Below are 26,810 nucleotides of genomic sequence, written 5' to 3'. Positions count from 1 at the left end.
CAAATCTCAGCTTATTTCCTGTGAAAATCACAGTCCAAAGGTTTCAGAGAACATAAATAAAAAAATATTACTCAATAGTAACATTTTGTTCAATTCTCAATTCTACGCTCACAATTCAGTAGCCTATATGTCTCGGGAGACAGAGGTGTTATTAAAATTACAAGAGAAGTATGAGTCCCAAAATTTTTTGAAAAATATATTTTTTTTAAGCACGATGGGGGGAGATGACCAAGATTTACCTCTATTTCGGGGAAAAGATAAAATGTCCCTGCAACCACGGCAAACAATAACAAAATTGCCTCAATCACAGATTACGGTCTTGATGACATAGACAAAGTACTGTATGTAGTCCTAGTTCAAAACAGCCTGGTTCACTGATTCGTTGTCGAGAGTGAGTGAAAAGGAAGGCTTGTCAACCACTGTGAAGAGTTATTAAAAAGGTAAGTAATTTACTATCTAAATTAAAAGTCTAGAAATCAAAAAATGATACGGACCTTGTCTGATATTTCACAGCCACTCTGGAAAAGGCACCATTTCATTACTTGACACATTAGGATTTTATATTCTATAAAATTATAAAATCATAAAATCCACAATTTTTCATATGCACTGAATTTTACAAGGTAGCCAATATAATTTGAAAGAAAATAAAAATGTAAAATTTTAAATTGGCTAAGATTTAACAAGTTACGTTAAATTATTAATAGGTAGACTTTTTAACTAAGTTGCTTAAACTGTAAAAGGGGAAACAAAAATTTTTATATTTTTTTAGAATCTTAGTTGTTAAGTATATCTCAGGTCAGATATAAGAATTTTATTTAATAAATTGCAATAGGCCTAATTTAGATTGTGCCACATAAGACACACAAAAAAGAAAAGTTGGTGCATATTAGAAGACATGTTTCCAAAGTGACTGAATTAGAGAAGCAGAAGTTTTACAAAACAAAAAATGTACTTGTACATTTAAACAACAATAAAAGTATGAATGGAGGAGGTGATAAATAAAAAAATACTTACATCTCTGTTTTTTGGAGGGTGATGACTATGTGGGCATATTTATTGGTTAGACGTCATACAATGAATGAGTAAATGTTTAAGTGAGAGAAGTAGGCTGGTGATTAAGTGCATGTGGTTGTTAAGGATGTCATGAAACTGTTTCTTGGAAGTGTTATGAATAGTCTTGGAAAAACTACCAGTACCGAGAGTTGCCATGAATGTTGGTATCAGTACTTTGAGACCTTCCAATAACTTATTGGCGGTCCCACCAAACATTGGAAAAACTATCAAGGCAACATTCATAAGCTAATGTTGCGATCAAGTCAACACTGTACCTAATCATCTCCCGCGGGTGAGAAGCATCATCTTAATTATCTACCAACACAGTTTTCTGACTTGATGCAACAACATAAAAAGAACCGACAAAATGCCAGGTCCACGTTTCTTGGTCCACATACAGTTTACAGACTTTTTTCAGGTAATCAAAATACACTACAGTTACCAGTTTCATGATCGGTTAATTAATGAATAAGACTGACTTGTTGACATACCTGGTCACACTTGTCGCACTGGTAAGGTTTCTGGTCCGTATGTATCAACATGTGCGAGTCTAGATGTCTCTGAGATACTGAAGCGTACGGACACAACTCACACCTCCAACACTTCTCACCTTCATGTGATTTGTTGTGAACCTGTTCAGAGAGAAACATGTCAGTAAAACTGCAATCTACAACTTACATATAGATAATCAAATTAATATACAGAATACGATCAGCAAAACCTTGTTTTCCCAGTAGTCAACCAGCCTTTATTAATGGAGATTTACAGGTCCCAGATGTTTCTGGGTTTGGCCGCGTGAACAGTTGGCCCCAAGGGATCCGTTTGGACCGACAAAGATTATAGGGCCAAGCTTGGGTCGAGTTAAGCAGAGCCGAGCGTTTATTTCCGCGTTTAACGATTGAAAAATGTTGATTTTGTAACGATCGCAGATGATGTTTGGTTTTCCAACAACTGTAGATGATAAAGATGTCCTAAGGACCACAGAAGATAATCAAAATTTTTTTGTAATCTGGGAAGATGTTCACCATTAAGTTGTTAATGCAAAAGATATTCTAATTTTAATTTTTTACTGTGACCAAGGAAGATGTTCCAGATTTTGCCATGACAATGGAAGAAGTTCAAGATTTTGCTGTAAGAAAAAGACCACAAACGTATGGCCAATTATTTAAAAAGTAAATGTGGGATGAAATCACAGGCGGCAGATTGACGGTCTGGACGAGCATTTGCTATAACTCGCACATTCTTTTTTCACCTCCACCTAGTTCCTAGTTCTTAGTTCTGTTCCTTCTAAGAGGTATTTAAGCCACTATTATATTCGTACAAAAAGTTATTCAAAACCTTACAACATGAAAATGCAACCATCCATTCAAATGCAGGCTGCACTTCTTCTTACAGAGGAGCCTCTACATTTAGGACATAGGCCTACTGTTCACTAATCAACAAATCTCTGAGGGTTAGGGGATGAAGCAAAAATCTCACTGATGGTGTTCTTAAGGACTTAAGTTTCCATAAAAAATGTTTAAGGGCAACCAATTTATTTTTCGACACTTAACAAAAGGTTGTTGCATAACTCACAGCGTGTATGTATGTACCATACCTTGTAGGTGTACCTATCCGGGAACTGTTTGCCACACCTTTTGCACCGCAGAGGTTTGTCAGACGTGTGCAACTTCTGCACATGAATCCTGAGATCTGTCTTTCTCCCACATGTAGCTGGGCACAGCTCACAATGGAACACTGGCTTGTCTCCAGCTGTAATATTTACACAACTTTAATTACCAAGTCATGCCTTTGATTATATTTTTAAAATTTTGTTTTTAGAGGAAAGAGCACTTGGCTTAGAAAGAATGAATGAATCCATGTCACTAACTTAGCTAAGAAAAGAGTTGCAAGCAGTTCATGGCACACAAATGTTAACACCACAATTACTAGAGCCTATGCTACTCGTATTTCGCTTCTCTAAGGAAGCTCCATCAGATGGAAAAGTAGGGCTTCCTTGATTGTGTTTTGAAGATTTTGTGTGCTATCAACTACCTGGAATTCTGTTCTTTGATAAATTAGTTGGGTATCCAGTCCTTTCCTCAATATTATTGAAAGAATGTTTGTTTGTCAAGATAAAATAATCTTGTTAAATTAAAGCATTACTCCATAGATGTACCTTATCTGGATTGGATCAAAATCTAGCCTCAGCCCTTTGCTTTCTCCCTGAGGCCTTCACAAGTTTAATAATGTTAATGTTAATGGGAGTGTAACTTATCCGTAGATTCACTGCCACTATGTTTTTTTTTGTTTTTTTTTCAGGTTTAAATAGGTTGAAAGAAGTTATCTAGTTTAAATATCGTAAATTTCTAAACCCTGTTTATGATTAGGTTATTTTAGGTTGGGGATTAGAACCACAACATAACTGAAACTAATTGTGTTTTGTTGCATACAAACTATACACTGGTAGTAAATTAACGGAAAGGGTCGTCAAGTAACAACATTTAAACTAATTTTCTACTTATTCTCACTTTTGCCAGGAGTGAAAGGGAATGTTGGTCTAGTTACCGCTATGGATGAGTTTGTGAGCTTTGAGGCTGTTGGACTGAGTGAAGCGGGCGTGGCAGATGTCACACTCATACGGCTTCTCCCCCGTGTGGATCCTGAGATGCCTCTTGAGTTTAAACGTGTCAGGACTTGCGTACGTGCAGTGTGGACACTGTCAAAACACATTGATGTGTTAGTTAGATATAGTTGTATACAAATAAGCATTTTAGTTGTATACATGGCTGGGCTGAAATAATACTCCCTTTTTTCTAAGGCCGATTCTAACTCTCAATTTCTCAAAACCCTCAATCCCAGTTGAATCAAGGAATCATCAACTCTACATACTCGGTGATATATTCATAATGTGCCTCCAGGATTGATTAAATAACATAAATAAGGTTACTGACCTGTTAACAATCAATCCTATTGATTCTAGTTCAATTACATACAACTAATTGTACCTAAAACGTAACACAAACATTTAATTTAACTAGCCTAATTGTAACATTAAACGTAATGCCATGTTGATTAATTTGAACAACTCGAGTCTACGCACAGACCACTGAGGTCCATGAAGACTCATTTCCGTTAGATTAATAATTGCTAGCTGAAGCAATACATTTCAATTAGTACTTAAGATTCTACCTTTTTAAATTAATTTTTTAATTTAACTTTACCTCAAATTTCAGGAACTATTTTATGTAAGTGCCTGAAGACTTATATCTTTGTATTTTATTTTTGAAAAAAATTATTATTTTATTTGTATATTATTGTGGAAATAAATCTGATTTCATTTAGTGGATCCACTGCACTTGAGGTCCTATTGAATCCACTAGATTCAATATTATTGATTGACAACAGATCAGTAACTTAATTTATGTTATAATCTGTGACTTTTAATTATTTAGTACAAGATTTTAGTTATCTTTGAAAGCATTATAACATTATTCAATTTCTGCAGTCGCATAAAAATTGCGAGTATCTCCAGTTTTCCGTGGCTCTGTAAATTTAGACTCTATAAACTTTACACACGCCTTTTTTAATTTAGAATGCCCATCTTCCAACCAGTTATTCTTACTCCGCCAAAATAAATGAGAAATAAGTCTCTAAAACTTTTGTGAATTTTCAAGTTCTAAACGTCCTTCTTTTAAATGGGCAATCTTCGAACTGCCAGATCAACTAAGGCATCCTTTTTGGTGCAAGTCCTTTTGGTAAAAAAATTTTGATTTCTTATTATTAGACTGAAAACATCAGGCTAAATGATATTCTTTTAAACTTATCACTTTGACATAGGCTTACCTGGTAAGGCCGCTCGCCCGTGTGACATCTCATGTGATTCCTCATCTTGCTAAGTTCAACACTCGCGTACTCACAGATGGTGCACTTGTGAGGCTTCTCGTGAGTATGTTTGTATCTCACATGTCTCACTAATTCTCCTGTCAACAAAAGCATATATGGTTTAAAGTGATCAATTATTGATTTCAGCTATTTCCCTTATGTTTTCCCCTAGTTTCTCATGATTTCCTTCAGGAAATTGCTTTGATTACTTATTGCAAAAAAATTTGTATGATAATTTTATGTTAAGCATCAACTTTGTCAAAAGACAAAAAGCAATAATTTTCATTGTCAATTCTTTATCACAATAAATCATCACATAAGCGAATATTCTAATACACATAATAACTTGAACAAAAATTAATAGAGATCTGCAGAACAAACAAGTAATCATTGAGCAATCAATACTGTATCATATAAGTTTATAAATTAACTCGATTAAAAATTGATAGTATCGTAACATTTTTCTTAAAAATGCAATTTTTAATTCAATGAGAAATGTTAAGTAGTATAATACGTCTGCACGAATTAAGACCATAGTATGTTTTACAAATATTTGCAGAATTCCATGCATAGGCCAGACAGAGGTAAGGTTACCTCTTGATTGTATCCGTACCTGAAGTGGTGAATTGGCTTTCACAGTATTTACAACGGTGGGGCTTGGTGCCTGTGTGAGTGTTGACATGGTTCTGTAGCGACGCCAGTGTCTTGAAACCTCTCTCACAAACGCTGCACTTGTGTGGACGCTCCTCCGAGTGAGACTTCATATGTCGTGACAACAGGTACCTGTAAATCAATCAACTAAGTGTCCAGGCAGTTATCTATTTATTTTTGCCCCACACACAGTTCCTACTGAAAATGTTTAATTAAAAAAAGCTACAGCTAATTAATTTTCAGCAAATAAAATAGAAAAAGAATTGAACTGGGTGAATTCTTAACAGTTGTGTAATATTTTACAGAGTTACACTGAATAGATTTTTTTTAGAATTGTAGGTTTGTGCAAATGGTAAGGAGTTCATTTTGGCTCAATCAACACATACTACACACTATATGTACCAACATTTTTAAAATAATGTTAAGTCACTGACAACCTTTTAAACCAAGTAAAAAAGGTTTGAGCTGGGTACAAAGATGTCTCTAACACATCTTCTGTCTTCAACTTTCTTTCCAAAGTATTTAAAAATTCTGTCAGTGATAAGGAGTTACCTCCCTTGTGCTCTTACAATCCTTACAATCTTACCTGAATGGAAATTATATCCTGGCATAATAAACACAAACACTTTACCACATTCACTACCCCGTCACACAAGAGTCCTCATACAGAAATGTGTGAAGGTCGGTAGGCAAAGTGTTTGTGTCAGGATGGACTCTTTCCCATTCTAATAATCGTTCTTACAGAGTAGGTTTTGTTGAGAAGATGAATTATTATTGTTGATTAAATGAATAGCCAGTAAATAATTAAGGGACTGACAGTTTGGTTACAAACCTGTGTAGCTGGTGCACTTCACACAATCACAACTAACTCATAACTAACAGTATGGTTAGTCAACACTGACTTGAGAATACTATAGAAGCTATACCATCTGTTTAGACCTGCTGTAACATATCCTGAATTCCAATAGAACACAGTTCAAATTTTAATTTTGATAAGGGAAGATTTTATTTTAGTAATGCTTTTAGTAATGCACTGTAGTTAAATCACAATAAATGCCACCCATTTAAAGTAGATAAGTGCCAATACATGGCAAAACTATGTCTTTGAAATAGCCATGTTTATTACTAATTTAGTCCATCCACAAAATTTAGGTGGTTTAAGGGGTAAGATTTCCTGAGATCCCCACAACTTTTTTAGCTTAATGTGTATATCAAATAAACTTGTAAGCTATCAGCTGTCGTTTCAATATTAGGATGAGGTTTAGGGGATGGAATCGCTTCCCTTCAATCCCCCTAAATTTTGTGAACAAAGTATAATTTATTTTGTTACTAATGTTTTTTACTAATAATCATAAAGTTATGAAAATTTCTACATCTTGTTGATTAAAATACAATACCTTTTTGGACTGGTGTAATTGCAGTAGTTACACATGTGGGCTTGGGTGACGGTTTGTGATTTCTTTGGTAAAAGCTTTATTATTTTGGTCTTATCATCCTCATCTCCTGATTCCTATGAAACACAACATGTCATTCAGTTAGCAATAGGAAAAGAAAGGTTTAAACCAACATATTTAAAACAATACAGTAACATATTTTATTATTTTTTTTATGATACAGTAGAACCCCGGGTTGAAAGAATTCAGGGTAACCGAAACGGTTCCATAAAATAACAGTGCTAAAATATAAGTAATATGCTGTAGTAACTTCAGTTGTATAGTTTAGAGTATTTTCTAACCGATTGTAACATTTCTGTAGCTGAAATAAAACACTGTATTATATAGACATTGTTTTAAATTTATTTTTCCTACACACCGTGGCTATACACACTTAGGCTATTTTTAGCATATATGACGGGTTATCCGAAAAATTGGATATCCGAAACGGCTCTCCCCACATTATTTCAATTAACCGGGGTTCAACTGTAACTGTTTTTTTTCTTTCTAGAATCAGATTAGATAGGTATACATAAGTTGTGTAAAGCTTTCAACAACAAAACATATAAATATATTAATATTAGTGGTGTGCGAGCGACTCGATTTACAAACTGAGCCAAGCCTGGCCTACAAGCTCAAGAGATCAAGCACTAAAACAGAAAATCAAGCTCAAGCCAAGCTTTTAAAACCAGGGTTGGTACTAAATTTGGAAAACAAAATTCCTTGACTTTTCCAGGTTTTCCAGACTGATATTATACTTTTTCCAGGTATACCGCAAGTCGATATCAACCAATCAAAATCAAGAAATATTAGAAAAACATTTAATATTTAACTTGTTTAATCACTCCCATTTGGGACTTTTGTATTTACAAAACTTGTTTCTTAAACTATTTATATAACGATTCTTTCCCCATACCGATAAATAATTAACGATATAGAAATGTGCATATCAGTGCTTATGTCGTTCTTTTTGCCATTAGTCATCACCCTGATAAAAACATGTTTAGGTGCACAATGTACCATATCTGTAAAAAAAGTTGTCTTTCAGGAGAAATTCCAGAACTTTTTCATAATACCCTGACTTTTCCAGACCAACCAAATTTCCTGACTTTTCCAGGTTTTCCCTGACCGTACCAACCCTGAAAACGTTATTGCGATTGTAGAACACGTCTGCAAAGATGGCGCAATCCGAAAGCGCAATAGCGGGACGACTATAAAGCCTATTTGACCATTGGGACGATAAATATTTTGCCACAACTATAGAGGACGAAGATTATATTTCCTTCATCCTGGGAGATATTAAAGATTTTGCTGCAATCGCAGAAGACAGTGGTGATGTTACTGTGTCCGTGCGAGATGTCCTATATTTTTTCCTAATAAAGGGAGGTAATAAAAATTAATTCTAAAATTAGGCTATTGTTTTGTCATTCTTTATGTTCTGAAAAAATATATTTAGTAAGGCTTGGGGCAATACTTGTAGTTTACTCATTGAGTAAAAAAAAACATCAAATGAAAAAGCTTGGCTTGAGATTCTGGCTTTTCTACAAAAGCTGGGCTTGGGCTCGGATCGATCAAAAATCTCAGGCTTACGCATCCCTAATTAAAATTGTAAATCACAAGTGAAGATCAAAACATTGATTTTGACACTAAAGGTTTTCAAATTCAAAAGACGCTAAAACTAATAAACTTATTCTGGTAAGTAGGCCTACTTCTTTGAATAAAAGATCAATTTAAAAAAAAGGTTGATGAAAATAATAATAAAAGATATGAGAAACCAGTTTAGGATACAAAAAGCATCAGCATAGACAACTACAAGGAACAAGAAAAAGAATAACAACTAAAAATAGGAAAAGAAAAGATTCAAAAACCTCTACGATTACAGGAAAATTTAAAATTGATGACAAGGATGAATAAAACTAAACTAACAGTCATAATCCTGTGGGTAATACTGTGGGTAGACAAGGATAAAATAAACATTGGATAGGACACCATGGTTGAGGAAATGAGTTGTAGGAAAACAACTCAGTTATTGTTTTGGCTAGATGTCTTGTTAATAAGACACAAGTTTCAAAGGAAAGACATCAACTTGTAATTCATTAAAACAGCTTGTTAGTCAACAGTGTTTAAACAACATGTAGGCTATAGCTTAATATTCATAATTTTCCAATTGGTAAACAAGGATTTTAATATAATCAATGAAAGGACAGGAATAGTTGTAAGACATATCAACTACTTATTCTAAACATCAGTTTGGCAATCACACACACATGCAAATATCCCAATGAAGTGACCAAGGTTAGTAATGGACGTTAGAAAGGACACCAGATTAGAGGAGGAACGAGGAAAACAAGAATCCCAAATATGATCCAACTCACCATTCCACTAATCGGCTCATTATCCTCTGCTTCATTAAAGTCGTAAACCGTATAATCCGGATCCTCTTGGTCCTCTTTGTCTTTCTCGTCGTCAGGCTGTTGTACTATCAATACGTAGCTCACCTCGCCAGGATTGGTCTCCGTTGGCATGATCCTCAAAGTTTGGAAACCATCCGCTCCACTCACAATCATTTGGCCACCCTCATCAACCACCTTAATACCATCATCGTTAGTGAAGTTTTGGGACAAGAAGAGAGTTGGACTGAAAGACTTTGAAATTGTTGAGGATACAATAGGATATGGGATATCTATGAAGAAAATTGAGGACGGAGAAGCAGTTACGAGACTGGAAGTGGATCATAGGTACAATACAAAGGTTGTAATCAAGAAATTAGTCTCTTCTCTATGCCTAAACAATGTAATAAATTGTCAGCCTTTAACAAAAATTAATTAACTTATACAAATGATAGGTCGCTGTTTTCCATCAGCTAAAATATGTACTAATGTGTTCTAGATTTAAGATACGTTTTCTCTCATGGCTGGTAAACCACACATAGATAACATAAGTGCATAGCATAGATAACACTTTTAGTGAAATACTGATGAATGTTTCATTTAAAAAATGGGATCAAAAGAATTTATGCAAGTTCAGTATTGGGACAAACTCAAAACCTTTATTTGACGCAGAAATCACTTTAAATGGTAAAATACAGACTATGATGAAATGCAAATCTTTTCTATTTCCCAAATTTAAGATAACTAATATCAGTTTAAGATGCATTAGTGAAATGTATTAGCGAATAATTCACAGCATGTAAAATGCCTATTTAATTCATTGTAGGCTACGTAAAAAAAATATATTTTTTTAATTGATGTTCACTCACATTTTCATCTACATCTCCTGTTATGGATTCTGGCACCCCTTCAATCACAAATGATGTTTCATTTGCGTCGCCAACGTCACTGTTGGGGTTGGCAATACCTGACACCAACATAAAAAACTTGGTTAGACATTAGGCAAAATGTTAGCAACCAGCCATCAGACTTGGTGTAGGGAAAGGATAGACCATGGATACAGTTCTGCAGATAACCTGCAATGTAATATCGTGATAAATACGATGATATCGATTTTGATTTAGTTCGCTATATCACTTCTAAACTATTATTTTTATTTCTTTTGAAAACATTGAATTGAGTTTCGATTTGTTTACTTTTTTATTGATGTTAAATAAATGTAAACATCTTAATCGAGTAATGATCTTTTATGTACCGTACTTTATGTACGTACTTTATGTACCGTACGTTAAATAAATTATAAATCTTTCAATATCCAACCAAAACAAAATATATTTGATGAACGTTTAAGAAAACAAACGTATCCTTGCTTTTTTCAGGTAAGAAAACAAACAATAACTAAAACAGCAATCAATTATTAACAAACAAAAAGTTTATATTGAGTACTACTAACTTCAGTATTTAATTAGTCTAGTATTTAATTCTTACTAATTTAATCATTTACTTCTCACCTGACACTACAGTCATGACTTGTTGTCCGTCAGGTCCTGGGGTCTGGTAGTAGTAGTGTCCTGCCTGGTCAACAAAGTAGGTAGCTCCTTCGTCAGGACCCTGGTCTCCAGTCATATCATCTGTGACACAAAGCATAGGCCTCTATACCTCAACAATCAACCTAACACTTTGTCATGTCAAATCTTTTGATTAAAAGTTCATAGATAAAATCATACATTAGATAGAGATAAAATCTGATAAAGCATGTAGACATTACGTTAAGCCCATAACTAACTGTATAAATGTCTAGGCTAATGACAATGATGTCTCCGTGACTATTATTATTTATTATTATTTCTTTGTCATGAGAGCCGAAGCCCCCTGACTGCGTACCCGGTACCTATCCTTGAGGACATACCCGGGCCCCATGATGTAGGCCGAAGCTTACGCATCAACCTTTAGCACATCATGGGCGGATGACTTAAGGTCATCAGGCTCGCCGGCTGCCGAAGCAGACCCTTCGGAAAGAGGGTTGCCCCTCAATCCTAACCAGGGATTCCGGCTGCTTGTTTAAGCGTCACTCCACCTGGGTTCCTCCAGGTACAAGCCCTAGAGGACCATAATGGAGCGCCCCGACGCATTTAGTGCAAGCAACACTCGGGACCTATCTAATCCCTGACAGGCAGAACCCGCCATCATAGCCAGAAGGAAGGGGACCGTCAGCAACCTCCCATTTACACCACTACCCGATCGAGGCCTTACCCAGTTGCTGGGAAACCAGAGATAACCAGAGCGATAGATCCCCAGATACCCCTGGCGGGCTCGGACCCAGCACCCGATCTACTTCGTCTGCCCGTCAGACCCAACATCACTGCCAGGCCATCAGGGTTTCCCAAAAGGAGGCAGGTATAGAAGTGGGACCCACCCGGATGAACCTATCCACCAGAGGTGGCGACACCCTTCACTCAATTGAGGTTCCGGGAAGAACCCCCCACACTCAAGATAACCATACCGTCCGTGCTCAGAGACAGGGATTGGTTTGCATAAGTGCCTACAAACCGTTACCCTCACACTGCGGAAAGTTACGTTGCCCTTGAGTGTCCCCGTGAGCTACGGGTACTTGCCCGTTTTCACCTCCAGGAAAGGCTACTTCCAAAGTCGAGGATTTGCCACACTGAATGCTGGTCGCACACAACAAGCAGGCCGAAACCCAAAGAACCACAGACACAGGTAGGTTAGAGAATATGATGCACTTCCATCTCCCCTAGAGCTAAACACCCCTCCATCCTGGATAAAGGAATGTCACTGGGACCCAATGCCCAGTCGTCCATGTCTGTGGCCTACTTGAAAATGCCGATACCAACACCGAGCAGTTACCTCCCCTTTGGGGGCGATGTCTCCGTGACTGTAGGAGATATTCACAATCTGTCCACAATCCCAGCAGACAATCATGGTGGTTTCGCTAATGCAGGAGATAATCAGGATTGGGGTTGCCACATAACCGGTTTTTCGGATTTCAACGCTCAAAATTTAACTCCGGGGGATCTAGAGCATTAGCGTAATTATTCTTGACAATGACCTGGCAAAAAACTGTCTCAGAATATACCTCTTCACTTGCTGGTTGCTTAACCTGGGCAGAGGGCATGTCAAACAGGTACTTTCTGTCATTACTGGACATGGCCATTTCAGGAAACACCTTTACACTGTAGGAATCGTCATTGACAATCAGGAGTGTCGACTTTGCAGCCAGTTCAAAGAGACTGCAAAGTACATTATTCTGGACTGTGACAGACTTGGGGCCAGGAGAAGGGCTCTGTTTGGTCTGAAGCAGCCAGGAAATGGCTGTACGCTTTCACTTTCAATATTTGATTATTGACTATAATATGTATCAAATTTGGCTAGCTCGTTATTTTTTTATGCGCCAGTGGGGGCCGCCAGCTGAAATCTCCTCTTTTTTACACAGTAGGTACCATATGGCAACTATAATCAGGATAGTACATTATTGTAAACCATCACAAATTTTAGTAACAAAGACATTGTGGTGAATGCATCATGATTGCTAAAGGGTGACCAACAGGAACTGGAACGTTTTTTTAAAGGACAACTTAGTGCATGACAGTTATTGTCGTGGGGGGTAGGGGTACCATTTACTGCTGTAATTATTATGCAATTTCAGTAGCCATGGAGCATTAAACGGTTAACACTGTATGCTTGCCTATAATGAATATGTACAAAATGGCAAAAACGGCAGTGCAGCAATTTTTTTATTATTTTTTTAGTTCCATTTATCTTTTGCTATGATATAGTTTCCAGCCTACAATTCTGAGATGAACAATCTGAGAAAAACGGGATCCATGCTAGAAGGAAGCTGTTTGGTCGAAATATGTTGAGATGTAAAACAACCATTCCTTTTTTTTGTTTTTTTCAAGTTTTTTTTACTTTTTTTGTTTGCCTAAGCGTAATTGTTGAAGTTATTAAGAAAAACTACTGTGCAAGAGGCCCATCCGCCCATCAAAGGTAATTTCGGCACTGAATTTAGGATTTTGAAAACAATTCAAGCAATCTTTATTCCTTGGGGTTTCAATAATTTAAGACAGCAATCTTTAAAATTCTGATTTAAAGTTCATACTCTCATAGTGATTATGGATGCAAGTGATCATTAACTTACATTGCTCTGGTCCCGGTAGATGATCTTGATTTCACCAGGAATCCAAAGTATCAAACGTTTAGGTATTAAGAATTGGAATAGAATCAGCTCATCTCTGTTTTCAAGGTTTAACATCAAAATTCACATTTCAATCTAGATTATTTCCCTTAGGGTACCCTGCCTAGAGCAATACCAAAATAGGTGACTGTTTACGGTATAAGTACCTATTAAGATTATTACTTAAATATGATTAGGCCTGAGACCTAGTTGATATTATTGACCTAAAATTGTTCAATTTTTAAAATCTTACCTCCAACTTGCTGAACCACACTTTCTCCGCCAATCTCTTTGTTGAATGTATTCAAATAGTTCTGAATGTCCGTTATAGTCTCCCCAGACACCTCCTGGGAAGACTGTTCCAATTTGATAGTCTGCGACTCAGACATTTTGACAGCCGCTGCGACAAAATAATTAATGTTAAAGTAAGCACTACAATTAAATTACAGTTTAAGACATTTCTTGATATAATTTTCAAACCATTGCAGTTTAAAAGGTCAACTTTACTACTTTACACAGTCCTTAACCTTGTTAGGAGAGACTGGCCAAATGGTTGCGTTCAGGAAATAAGGTAGGCCTTTATAAAACTTGTGATATAAAGCTGTGTATAATATAATTAGTCATTGGAATCCAGTAGGCTAGATAAGTTATAGGGCTACTTTACAAATTACAGTACTTTTAAAACAGTTATGCTGCCATTTCAACTTAAGTACTGTATTAAGAATTTAAGTATTAAAACTTAAGCATAGATGAAACTAGTCCCTTAGTAGATTTCTCATCCTTATGGAACAGCTGAAGCCAATTTTTATTGTTAGTTCTGTCCGGTGCACTGTAGAGGCAATGGTAGAGATCAAGTTTCATGTTACTTCAGTCATTAACCCTCCCGCGGTTTACCGTCGATGCATCGACGCGAGTTCGCGGCCGTAGACGGTTCACCGTCGATCGATCGACGGTAGGCAAGCTTTTAAAAATAGTGTCTAATCGGCGTTATAATTTGCTAAACTTCAACTTATATAGTATCGTTGTACTCTCCAAATTACAAGCTTTCCGCCGATGTCTGTCTTTAGACACCTTGCTCTATGCAAACAACTTTGACTACGTTAAAAGTCTTTGTTGTTGTTTACGCCGATACGCTGTTGGTTATGTTTGTTTACATCTGTTCTTGGTGCTTCTGATGTGCAGACTATTTTATTATTGTGCATTTTAACTATTTTAAGATGGATAGTAGTGACATTCGACGTGCTTTAAGCGAAGTAAGTGACAACGATGATCCAGATGATCCTGAAATCGGAATTGACAGTGATTTTGATGCCGATATTCTCGACTACATTGAACCCGACTCTGACCTTTTAGATTTCTCGAGTGGTAGTGACGATTTTTACAGCCCTCATACAAGTGAATTAGACACTTCAGAAGTAGAAGATTTCACTGTTGAACAACCGACAAATGAACCAGGTAGGCCTACCCCAGAACCTCAAATTGTTACTCGAGATCCATGGGTTAGGGTCTACCCTCCCGAACCAGAAATTGACATAAGAACTGAGTTTAGAGCAAGGCAAACAGGGCCTAAGGACTTACCTCCCAGAAATAGTCCTCCACTAGATTACCTTTCCCTATTTTTGACCGCTCCTTTTTGGCAATTGTTAGCCAGAGAAACTAACTCTTATGCCGAAAGAGTTATCGCTGCAAAGCGAGATACCCTGAGCCCAAAATCACGTTTTAGAAAATGGACAAATGTCACTGTTATCGAATTGAAAAAATTCTTTGCAATTCTAATAAACATGGGCCTAACAGTGAAAAATAATGTCAGACACTACTGGGACACAAGGAGCTCACAATGCTGTCCATTTTATGGCAAGCAAATGACAGTGAACCGCTTTGCCCTGATAAGTTCTTTTTTGCACATGACCTCAGCTCGAGATGTTCCTAGAGACAACCCAAACTATGATCCGTGGTTGAAAGTGAGATGGCTCTTAGACCATGTAAATTCAAGATTCAAGAGACACTTTGTTGCTTCGCAAGATGTTTGTATAGACGAAAGTCTTATAGGTATGAAGAATCGCTGCGCTTTCATACAATACCTACCCAATAAGAAGCATAAGCAGTATGGTATAAAAAAGTTCGAAGCATGCGACAGTAATACAAGCTATGTATTACATATTGAAATATATAGTGGCAAAGACTACCTACCTGCAGATCCTGAAAATTCTGATGAACTGTTCACTGAACGAGTGGTGATGGAGATGATGACAAAAGGCAACCTATTGGACAAAGGTCACCATCTGTACACGGATAATTTCTATACTAAAATTCCGCTTGCTGAACGTTTGCTCGAACGTAGTACATTTATTACTGGTACTATAAATAAGAAATCCAAATTTTTGTCAAAAACGGTAAAGAAAACTAAACTTGGTGAGAGGGAAACTGTTTACTTTCGCAAGGGGAGATTGTTATTGGTCGGCTACAGACAAAAGACAACTCGGAAACCAGTCCTAGTCATCTCAACCGGTTATCATGCTGAAGACGGAATTGTAAGAAGCAAGAAGGGGTTAGTTGGAAGGAAGCCCTTGCTCATCCACAATTACAATCAAAATATGGGTGGAGTGGATGTGAGTGATAAGTGTGTGTATGCCTTATCAATAAACCGACAAACCAGCAAATACTGGAAGAAGATATTCTTCAACTTGATCGATCTTGCCCTGTTCAATGCGTATGTATTATATAAGCTGAACAGTGACAAACCAAAGAGCAGGAGGGAGTTTCATATTTCTGTGTTGGAGTCTCTTGCAGATGCAGGAAATGAACAAGTTGTGCAGCCTGGACCTGGAGGTGACAATCCCCACCGCCTTGAACACTTACCACGGAAACAAGAACTGAAGTGTGTATCATGTGGTAGAGGAAGGTCAAGCTTTTGGTGCCCTGGTTGCAATGCTGGCATCCACAGGGAGTGCTTCCACCAACTGCAACATTATTGGAGGCCCAAAAGAGGGGTGAAGAGAACTCTGGTTGCAGATGACCCCGACTCCGACTAAGCTCCTTGTGCGTAGTTGTGTTCTTTTTTGTATATATGACAGTGTACTTTTTTATTTTAGTGTGTAAAACTATATATTTTCTTTTTCCTCATAAACTTGTGAACAAAATGGCTATTTTGAATTTTTTATTGGTTGCAACCAGTTGTGATTTGTGGGGGAGCAAACTATGTCAGTGATTTTTTTATTTTTCTGCATCTACAGAGGATACACTCAACCAATCCAAGGTAAATAGGTTTATTTATTTTTTTTATTATAGATAATTTAATTTAGAGTAAAATGATATATAATATGTTATAGTTACTATGATTTTTATGTATGACATGAATTTTTCTTTTAAAGTCCGCAAAACCGCCAAAAACTGGTGAACCCTGAGGGTCAAAATAGTGAACCGTGGGAGGGTTAAAAACCTCGTTTAACCAAATAAAACTATCTAATCATAAAGACTAACTCGTCCCATGGATATATAACCAAATAGTAAAGCAGAAATCATGAAATCAACCCTAAAATGATAGAAACAAATTTTTGTCAACACTAGCTATCAGTTTTACCGGACAAAATCTATACCGGTACCTGAAAAACAAGAAAAAGTCTACTTGTAGGCCTATTTGTTAGTCTGTGACTTTAGTGACCATACGTTACAGTTTTTAATGGGAATAAGTTATGCCCACCAACCAAATTTATATAGGTAACGTTAATAGCCTAGTTGTATTTTTTTAGGCATTTTATCTCCAAAACTATATTTTGATTGAATATCCAGATGAGTTGTAAGTAAATCCAGATTATTGGGTTATATTGTAGCCTAACTTACCAAAACTAGCCTAAAAACAACAAAATTGTGTCCATGGCAAGATAGGCTATTGTACCGGTAATGAAAATAAATATTTTGATGTTAATCTACCAATGTACATGTGCTAATTTAAAATGACTTGGCCTACTTACTTGTTATTAACTATAACAGATTATTTACTCTTGCATTCCAACAGACGTCTCTAGCATGCAATGAAAAGTTCTTCTGGAGAGTGCTAAAACAAAATAAGTAGCTTTTAAGTTAGTTGAACTAGTAGTTTGCTAGACATTCATAAAGACAATCCAGCATTTTCATCCAGGTATTTAATCTATCGAACTTTTAATAAATAATAATTTAATAATTTAATTTACTTTTAATAATAATTTTTTTAATTTAATCTATCGAGGTATTTCGACTTGTCGAAAGCCCCATAGGTACAGACTGTCCCTGACGAGAGATAACTTCCGTTGCAGTGCCAATGTTAAATAAGCTGCCGCTGAGACCGCTAGAGATTAAAATATTTAAGGAAAAGATCAAGGAGTTCCTCCTGCAAACCCATGGCATACTACTCCATTCAAGAGTATTTTGAGGAGGCACAAACTCTCGACTGCCCACCGTCATCAAATAAAAGCTACTTTGGATGTTGTTTGGAGCCTAAGTTATGCAACAACAAAGGAGTGTGACTGTTTTCAGTGCTAAATCACAATGTTGCTGACCATACACAATGTGTTACAGTTTGTCATATTTCTCTGCTTGGCACTGTTGTTCTACAACTCACACTAAGTTTAATAATTAACTTAAGTTATCTTACAGCTGTAATCATTTTGTTGTACATCAGTGGCTTTGTTAGGCCTATTGTTTTTGGTGTCAACATGACAACCTAACTTATATTTAAAAAAAAAACAAAAATCTAGGCTAATAAAGCTATTAAATTTTGGCCCTTCCTTTCAATCCAAACCCAAAATCAATTGTTACCCCTTTAGCCTACAGGTTTATGCTGAATTTGGTGTACACCTATAGGCCTAAGTAAGGGACGCTACCTACGTGCAGTTAGACAAAACATACTTTTTTAAATTTGTTATCACTGTCTAACTTGGCATTTTACAAGGAGATAGGAGATAAGTTAACTTATATTAAACAAACAGTTTTAGGACAAGTGGTCCAAATCCAAAAGATGATTTGCGGGAAAACCAGAAATTGAACCAGCCCCTCTGGCACTGATGTTCGATAACCAACACAAGCTTAATAAGTTAATTCATTTATACAAGCAGTGCACCTATTTTGACCAAGCCTATGTTTAATATAGGATACGGAAAGTAAATAAAAGAGACGTCTTATAACACTTAAATCATATATTTACGCTTATACTGTTACTCACAAGACGGTAAATAAACAAAATACCCCCGCTGCAGCAAACCTGCCGACTAAGTGAATTTCCATTTGTCTGACTGGTTTTGAATCAAATCTATTTAAATATCCTAACATTAGGTTTAACGAGTACCTAGGCTTGCTGCTACAAGGAAACTAATAAAGTGTTTTTTAGTAAAATATTAATAAGTTAGCTTAGTATAAAAAGATGGTAAGTTAAGTGGTGATCAATTTCGATTGGACACTCCAATCATCATCAGACCCAATAGGCGAATCTCTCAAATATTAGGAAGTGGGTGGTACTGAAACGACTGTTCTCGTAGGAAAGATTTGAGACCAGTGATCACGTAAGTTACGTCTAAATACAATGCTCTCCTAAATTTAAGTCGAATATCACAGTAAACAACACAGTTTTAAAAAGTTTTTGGGGACATCGGTTTAACCAGAAAACCGTTACAGTATTCGGACAAGAGGGAGTCTACTGTAATTAAAGAGCAACTAAGTTAACTTAAGTTAGAGTCGAAAAATTTTTGCCAAAGAATTGGCACAAAATAGTCAGTGAGTTAGTGTCATGGATGTCGGACGAAGAAGACGCAATCTATGCCATGGCTACATGTGTCATAATAGCCAGCCAACTTGAGTTGAGGTCCACGAGGATATTGGGTGAGACCCTCGTTGATGGCTAGGAACAGTGGCAGTGACATGACATGATGATAGCTGATCTCCGAGAAGATGCCGTTGATCCGCTGGTTGTTAGCTGAGGTGCAAAGGGAGTGTAAAACACTTTCTGAGAATGACCTTGAGGACCTAGGCTAGTAGTGATTTTGAATATTTGACACAAACTACAGGAAAACCACGGGCCCTACATTGTATGCCTAACTTACCTGTCTAAAAAAACCAACAGTTAACTTAGGCATACACTAAGTTAAGTTACGTTTTTGGGCAACAGGAGATTCATTCACAAATCTCAGTTTCCGTTCTTATTTATTTTACTTAAGTAAATCATAGGCCTACATGTATGTAAGGGGAACATTTGTCCACTATGTTTTCCACAAGTTGCTTGCGTAGCCTAATGAGCGTAGCCAGCCACCGGTAAACTTAGTCTTCCACTTTTTTGTTGTCAACTTTCTTTGATCTTTACCGACACTCCGCGGGAAACCAAACTTAAGTGGAAGACTTGTCTCTCCACTAAGTTAGTAAGTTAGACGATAGTGTCACATTATTTTGTAGAAAAAACAGCTAAATTAAGTTACTTACCGCAACTAGTGCAAAACTTAAGTTAGTAGAAACGCAGCTTTAGGTGTAGGCCAACATTAACACCCTTATCTTTTATGCTCTACCTTTTCGTTTGGAAGACCTAAGTTAAGTAACTTAGGTCTTCTAGGTAGTCTATTCTTGTAGCAGTCTATTCTAGTAGCATCTTGTTGCATGTAAATCTTGTCAATGATTGTATTGTAAAATGGCGATTTCCGTCGAAATGAATAAATAAATAAATATTGCCACTGTAAACTTAACTTAGTAAGCTAGCCTAATTAATTTTAAATCACTTAAGTTACTTATTCAAACTTTAAGCCTAGGGGCTACAGAGGCTCTAAATCACCTAATAACAACATGCTTTGTACAAGGCTACGTTTTCATAAAACAAAGCATATTGATTATTGAAAAAGTAAGTTCGAGTCAGGTACAGGGTTAACTTAGTCTAGGCTATTAACTAACTGAAGTTTTTAATTAGGTACGTCAATAAAAACCTATTCGAGGTTAACTATGCAAGTTACTTCTACCCCTAATTAAGATCAAAACATATACTGTAAATAGCTGCTACTATTTTGTCTAATACCTTCAACAGGAACGATCTTACATTATTCCCAATCTCGGCCCAAATTTACTAAGTTAACTTAAAGTTAATCTTAACAGAGGAAAAGGTATAAAAAATAAAATGTCTTCAGTTAATAGTTTTGTCATTATATCCGTAGCCTAAGAAGCAGGAAACATTAAAGAATTAGTGTAGTAGTACGCTATCTGGTGGGAATAAATAGAATTCCTACTTACAATTTCAGAATACAGGGGGCATCAAAGGCGAAAATTTCAAGAAATTGGCACCGTCCGCGCTGTCATCATAATGGCTACCACTCTCGAGCTGGGCTGTTACCTTCTATAGGTGGCTTGAGAAGGCAGAATATTGTACAATTACCTCTTTGTTGAGGAGTTGTAAGTGTATTTGGTGAAATTAACTTTAAATAATCAATTTTCACAAATTGTAACGACTCCCGTGCACTCAAAACTGGAATTACCTTTAATTCAAAATCCGACGTTTGAGGGCGTTGGTGTAGCGATCACTTGCAGAAGAGAGGAGAGAGGGAACAAATCGAACGAAGATGCCAATATGGCGGCTCACTCAGTCGTGTTTCCCTGTAAAAACAGCCAACCAGAGGAGCTTGCGCAATGGGAGATGGAGATAGGAATTTCTTGTTATTTTCTGTTTTAAAACATGCGTATCAAGCTAGCGAGACAAATATAAATGATTGATTGATATAGATAGATCTATCATTTCGCTTCCCTATAACTAGTTGCATGAGTTTAACAAATAATTTTACTGATACTGCTTATTTCTCACGAGTAAACCTTAGAACTTGTACACACATAGTAAAATAACATTAAAAAAAATATATTATAGCTTAGCTATGATCAGGTAATACTTTATTTGCTTATATAACCAAGCAGAGCCTGAAAAAATTTGATACTGTCCATTCCATAAAAGATTGTAGTGGACTATAATAACAAAACCATGTATCTGGCTGTATGTATTTTGGCTGTTTTTTTGACAATGCCTATTGTATATTTGTAAATACTGAATGGCTAAATAAATCATTTATCATTTATCAACCCCTGCCACAATTGGATTATCACTAAAATATTCATTCCTTAATAAATTGTCACATAATATTTACCTATTTTATTAAGATTTTAATTTTTTTTATTAAAGGTTTGCTGCTACAGGGAAAGTAATTAAATAAAGGTACAGTACTTATATATTGAAATAGTTTGGTATGAAATAAACAAATTTACCAGATTTGATCAAAATACATCCCTAAACAAGCAAACTTAACAGTTCATTTATCCTCCAAGAATAATACGGGGATTTTAAATTTCGTTTTTTATTTCTCCTATGAACATTTACATAGGTGTAACACTTCAATGAATTAATTATTTTTTTAAGCTCCACAAAAAAGTTATCTAGTTTAAACCGAATTCCATTTTCAGATGATTTTTTTTACCTTTTTTACTCAGTCAAGCATCCCCTGGCGCAACCGAATGCAAGGGTTTGCAAGATTTCTGTTTTCACCTGCTACATTGAAGGTAGAATCAAAGTTAAAGTCTCATATATTAAAGAGGATGAAATTTTCTATAGTTCTTTGTTTCTATATTTCAATTATTTTAAATACACGCACCTTATAAACTTGAGTTGTAGTACAAGAAAAAAGGGTCTTTTCAACTAGCCTTAAATTATAAAAAAAAGTTTTTTGAACATTTGAAAAACGCAGAACTATAGATTGGTCTTTGTACTACTATAAGCCGTTTAGAGTGCGTAGCTATCATTATTTGTTAATTCTAAAACAGTAATCTTGGAAACGTCTGCAAGCGCTTCTCGCAGCGCTGTCCAATGGTGAAACATAGCTACTGAAGCCCGAGCTGAGGTAAAGCGCACCCTTAAAGGACATATCTTGAATTTGAACGGATGGAGTTTTTGGCCTGTGACATCCACTCAAAATTAAAAAGTAAATCTGTCAGTGGTGGTCTAGGTCTTGAGACCTAAATGTCTGATTCCCTATGTGGGAAAGTCGCCATGTCACTAGATGTTCTCTTTGGACTGTCTATAAAAATTAAATTACTAGATTGATTATTGCCTTGCAACAATTGTTGTTAATATAAATTAAACTAATCAAAATGGTAAAATTATAAAATTTTTAGTAGTGGATATTTGAAGTTAAATTCATTTTCCAAGTATTAAACTATCTATTAATTGACAAAGAAAAGGCTGAGGACAGAGACAAATGGAGGCGAGTGTACACTATTACACTATGGCGAGAGTAACTATTTGTTCTTTTATAGTGGCAAAAAACTACAAAATGTTTATACCAATACGGTACTGTATAAATTAATCTGCCACTCACCTAAACAATCTAAAAAAAACTATGTAAACTTTTTTTCTGAAGAAGTTTGTTTAAAAAAATGTATGAAGAACTTAGAATGAAAACCACCAGTAAATGAATCATGAAATATAGAAAAGCCTTACTTATCAAGTAGCCACTCCCTTATTTTTATTTTGAACACTTTCAAAATGTCTTTTGATGAGGTCTTATAAGACTTTTTCCCAAGGGAGAATGTTTTATTATGTTATTCTTTGGATTAAATAGTTTTAGTTTAGTCTTGGGTGGCCAGTTTTATTAAATTTATGTATGGCTTGTTTCCATCCATAAACAAGCTAATAATGTGACAATTTAAAATTGAAAGGTTGAGTGGATGAATGGGGCAAGTAACAATTTTGTAAAAATTGAGTTTAGCGATGCATGGATGAAGGGTGTAAGTGATGCTCTATTTAGTAGGTACACTGATGACTCTCATAACTTAGTCCTAAGTGTATGTTGTGTATTTCAATAAGTGGGATTTGAGAAGGATTTCAATCACAGAGCAGAAAAAAATGGTTATTTTCTGCTCTATAGCTATCATTCAGTGCGAATGGTCGCTAGTATATTAATAGTTTCTTAAGTACTTTGTTGGTACTAACATAATTGGGGTGTCATTTTAAACAGTATAAAATAGGTTTACGTAACTTACGTTGTCAATCCTAGAATAATAAAAATTTCAGGCGACTATTTTAACACGCACAACGAACACGAGTCAACTACCGACTGCCAATAACTGTCATTTTAAAGCTTTCATCTTCCTCTACATCGAAAACATATACAATTTACTCACATTAAAGGAGTTTCTTGAAACAATCTATTTATTTAATCATTTCCAATGTAAGGTTATCAATGAAATAGGAATCAATTAACTCAATATCAAACAATTTTATTCACGAGCCATTTTGTGCAAAAACATTTATGCCTACTACTGTACAAAAATGAATGGTTATGATGTGACAAAGTTGTTATTATCAGGAAACAGATTATCTCATTTCGGATTCAGTTCTGTACCAAGGAACATAAGGTATCTGTTGTATCTATTAGAATTTTTTAAAACATTACGCCCTTCAGGTTCGTCACATCATGAATCCACGTTAAAAATAACGCTATTATTATTGTTATGTTATTATTAAGTTGATCAGAAACCAAAACACCAAGCATAGCAAAAGATTGGTGTAGCTCACTTGGGCAATTACACTATCATAGCGAAGTTGTGTGACTGCGGTCAAACACATATTCAGTTGTTTGTGGTGTTGTCAAGGGTGCGCTTTTTTAGTGAAAACTATTTCTGTGTAAGAACAAAGCCATGAACACAAAAACTGTATTCGGCCATAACATCACTTCAAACATCAGTTCAAAGAAGTCCTGTAAACATGTAAATATTTTAATAACATGACTGCGTCCTGAAAAGGCGATCCAAATATAATATTATTATAATATAATAGGTAATATAATAATATTATAATATAATAGGTAATATAATATTTAAATATATAAAAGTAGAGGGAACCTTTCTTTTTCTTTACAATATAAACCCACATTTATTCTTAAAGTAAGGACTCATACCTAAATTAACGACTACCAACTACACAGCTTTAAGTGTATGTTCTATACTTCAATTAAGTGGGATTCGTGGATACAGTGCGAATGCTTCGCACAGGTCAGCTAGTTACAACATAATTCACTTTCATTAAATGTGAACAATTGGAAACACAAATAATAAGGTGTTGACAAATTAAAGACTCACTGCAAGATGTAACAAACATTATTTATTTATATTACATAACTAAAAAATAACAGTTTCACTACACTGTAGTAAAGACAAAATACAAAATATTTAAACATATTTCTGGCGATCAAATTTAAAATTTAACAGACTATTTTATCTAAATTATATCTTCATTTACCACACTTGGGAGATAAGGCAGCTTCCTTGAACTGTAAATGGAGAGGAAGTGTGCCAAAGTCATCCATTCGTGTCTGCAGTTTTCCACTTTTTAATTTTAAAATTGGTAAAATATACTTGCTGTTAAAAAAACAAAGATTAACCTTAATTATTGAAATAAAGATGATAAAAACCCATCTTCTACAATCAATCTAACATTAATAAATTATAGCTATGTTAGCACCAGTTTAAGAAACTGTACAAAAGCTAACTTTGTACATTCATGTTTGGTGCATTAAAATGATTCTGCTGTATAGGTTACGGATTGTAATATACAAACTTATAAATTTGATTGTATTCAAACCTTGGAACTGTGTAAGTGGGAAGAACTAACTAAACAAATAAACAAACCACCATCTTTGGCATTCTGATTTTCTCATCAAATTTAAATCAAATACTGTAGCGGTATTTCAAATCAAAGCGATTTTCTCAATCAAAGATGTTCTGATTCTAATTTTGGGACAGAAAGTGCTTGTTTTTACCTGAGTAAGATGGGATATATATTTACAGAATGGACTAAGGACACCACGGGACTTTAACAAATTTTTATAAAAATAAAAAATGTTGAATCAATGTTTTTTTAGAGAGGGGGAAATGAACTACCATTACCATTTTCCAATAAATCCCTAATAGATTTTTATTAAAAAATCAAGGTTTTCGTTAATCAAAACAAGATTTGAAGGCAAAAAATTAATGATCATCTTAGAAATGGTTATGCCAAGTAGAACAGAAACATGTAATTTTATGTATCTTTAACAAAAGGCACAATCCAAAGCCCCTAAAAAAGCAACCCCTCAATGATATCCAAAATTACTCTATTATTATTGGAAGAATCAATTTGGTAACCTAACAACTGAGGTCACCCTCCAGCAACATTTTGAAGCCAACCCCTGTAACAATGATGGTTAGTGTGTAATTAAAGCCACCTTTCCGTTAAACACCCTCAAAACCTGCATTGGATCATGATAAAAGCAACTAAATGGTAAAAGCTGTTAGATATAAGACATGCAAATGATGTTTTGAAGCAGTAACTTGAAATCAGCGGGAGGGCTGAATCAAAGTACTCTTGTATCAACACCACATGTACATTATGTTATCTTGATGGAGTATAATCGTCTTCAAAACTGAAACAAAGACATTTTAAAAATCTATTCTTTATGTGTACAAAAATTCATCAATGATTTTCATTTATCTCTAGAATTTGAATGCTAGAGTATTACTATATTACACCAAAACTTGATACACTTCTTATCTTCAAAACATTAGTTGTTCACAGGAATAAAAAGGATATATTGCTGCAGATTAAATGGCTAACTATATAGCATATCACACCATTAGGACCTAAAGTATCTCTTTTTGACACAAGCTCAAGTTTTTAATTTGAGCGAGGATTGAAAATACACTATTGGCCCACTTAGTTAAGGACATTTTTTGTCATACTGCATTCCTTAGAGTAACTAATTCACAAATTTAATTCATTCTGGTATATTTTTTTCAAGGAACAATCAATTTTATTCTTTTAGTAATTGTGTATAATTTTAATTTAGTCATTAGTAACCAACAAAACAAGAATAAAACTAATTCACAAAACTCAAATAATTATATTGATAGAAAAAAATATACAACATAGCTATTTAATTTTTAAAATATCAGTTAACTTCTTGGATTTTGACATTTTACAACACAAAAACCTCATCAGAAAATGACTTGGGTAGTATTCTCCAAAGATATGTAGCATAATATGCTATAGCTATTATTCTAAATATAGCATAATACTAATATTATTAGTAATGCAATACTGATCAATTTATATCTTACAAACAAAATTACTAAATGAGCAGAATACATTGTAGATAAACAAATTAAAATGTCTCAAATATAGCTTATCTAAAGGCCGGGTTT

General features: G+C 35.3%; 2 protein-coding genes across 7 annotated transcripts in view; one reads left to right on the top strand and one right to left on the bottom strand.

Annotated features, from left to right (window-relative positions):
- LOC128993841 (transcriptional repressor CTCF-like) overlaps positions 1 to 21,111 on the bottom strand; it is a 28,728-nt gene extending 7,617 nt beyond the window's left edge. The window contains exons 1-13 of one of the 6 annotated variants that reach the window (XM_054417891.1): positions 20,826 to 21,111; positions 17,561 to 17,643; positions 13,843 to 13,989; positions 10,906 to 11,025; positions 10,264 to 10,361; positions 9,380 to 9,592; positions 6,969 to 7,081; positions 5,534 to 5,703; positions 4,882 to 5,018; positions 3,604 to 3,754; positions 2,654 to 2,808; positions 1,548 to 1,688; positions 495 to 518 (exon numbers count right to left, since the gene is read on the bottom strand). In XM_054417891.1, the coding sequence (XP_054273866.1) occupies positions 495 to 518; positions 1,548 to 1,688; positions 2,654 to 2,808; positions 3,604 to 3,754; positions 4,882 to 5,018; positions 5,534 to 5,703; positions 6,969 to 7,081; positions 9,380 to 9,592; positions 10,264 to 10,361; positions 10,906 to 11,025; positions 13,843 to 13,978 (1,458 nt within the window). In that variant the 5' untranslated portion in view covers positions 13,979 to 13,989; positions 17,561 to 17,643; positions 20,826 to 21,111. Of the gene's footprint in view, positions 1 to 494; positions 519 to 1,547; positions 1,689 to 2,653; positions 2,809 to 3,603; positions 3,755 to 4,881; positions 5,019 to 5,533; positions 5,704 to 6,968; positions 7,082 to 9,379; positions 9,593 to 10,263; positions 10,362 to 10,905; positions 11,026 to 13,842; positions 13,990 to 17,560; positions 17,644 to 20,613; positions 20,740 to 20,825 lie in introns of those variants that run through there. The other 5 variants (XM_054417893.1, XM_054417892.1, XM_054417896.1 and 2 more) reach the window with 5 other exon arrangements.
- Positions 14,807 to 16,621, top strand: LOC128994238 (piggyBac transposable element-derived protein 4-like). Its single transcript, XM_054418640.1, has one exon. The coding sequence runs from the start codon at positions 14,807 to 14,809 to the stop codon at positions 16,619 to 16,621; it is 1,815 nt and encodes a 604-aa protein (XP_054274615.1).
- Positions 21,112 to 26,810: the final 5,699 nt, after the last annotated feature.

The sequence above is a fragment of the Macrosteles quadrilineatus genome, unplaced genomic scaffold, assembly GCF_028750875.1.
Source record: "Macrosteles quadrilineatus isolate MER2022 unplaced genomic scaffold, UCM_ALF_1.0 Scaffold_5__1_contigs__length_97177068, whole genome shotgun sequence".
Lineage (NCBI taxonomy): Eukaryota > Metazoa > Arthropoda > Insecta > Hemiptera > Cicadellidae > Macrosteles > Macrosteles quadrilineatus.
Note: the sequence above shows the minus strand (reverse complement) of the source record. Positions and strands in the feature narration are given on the sequence as shown.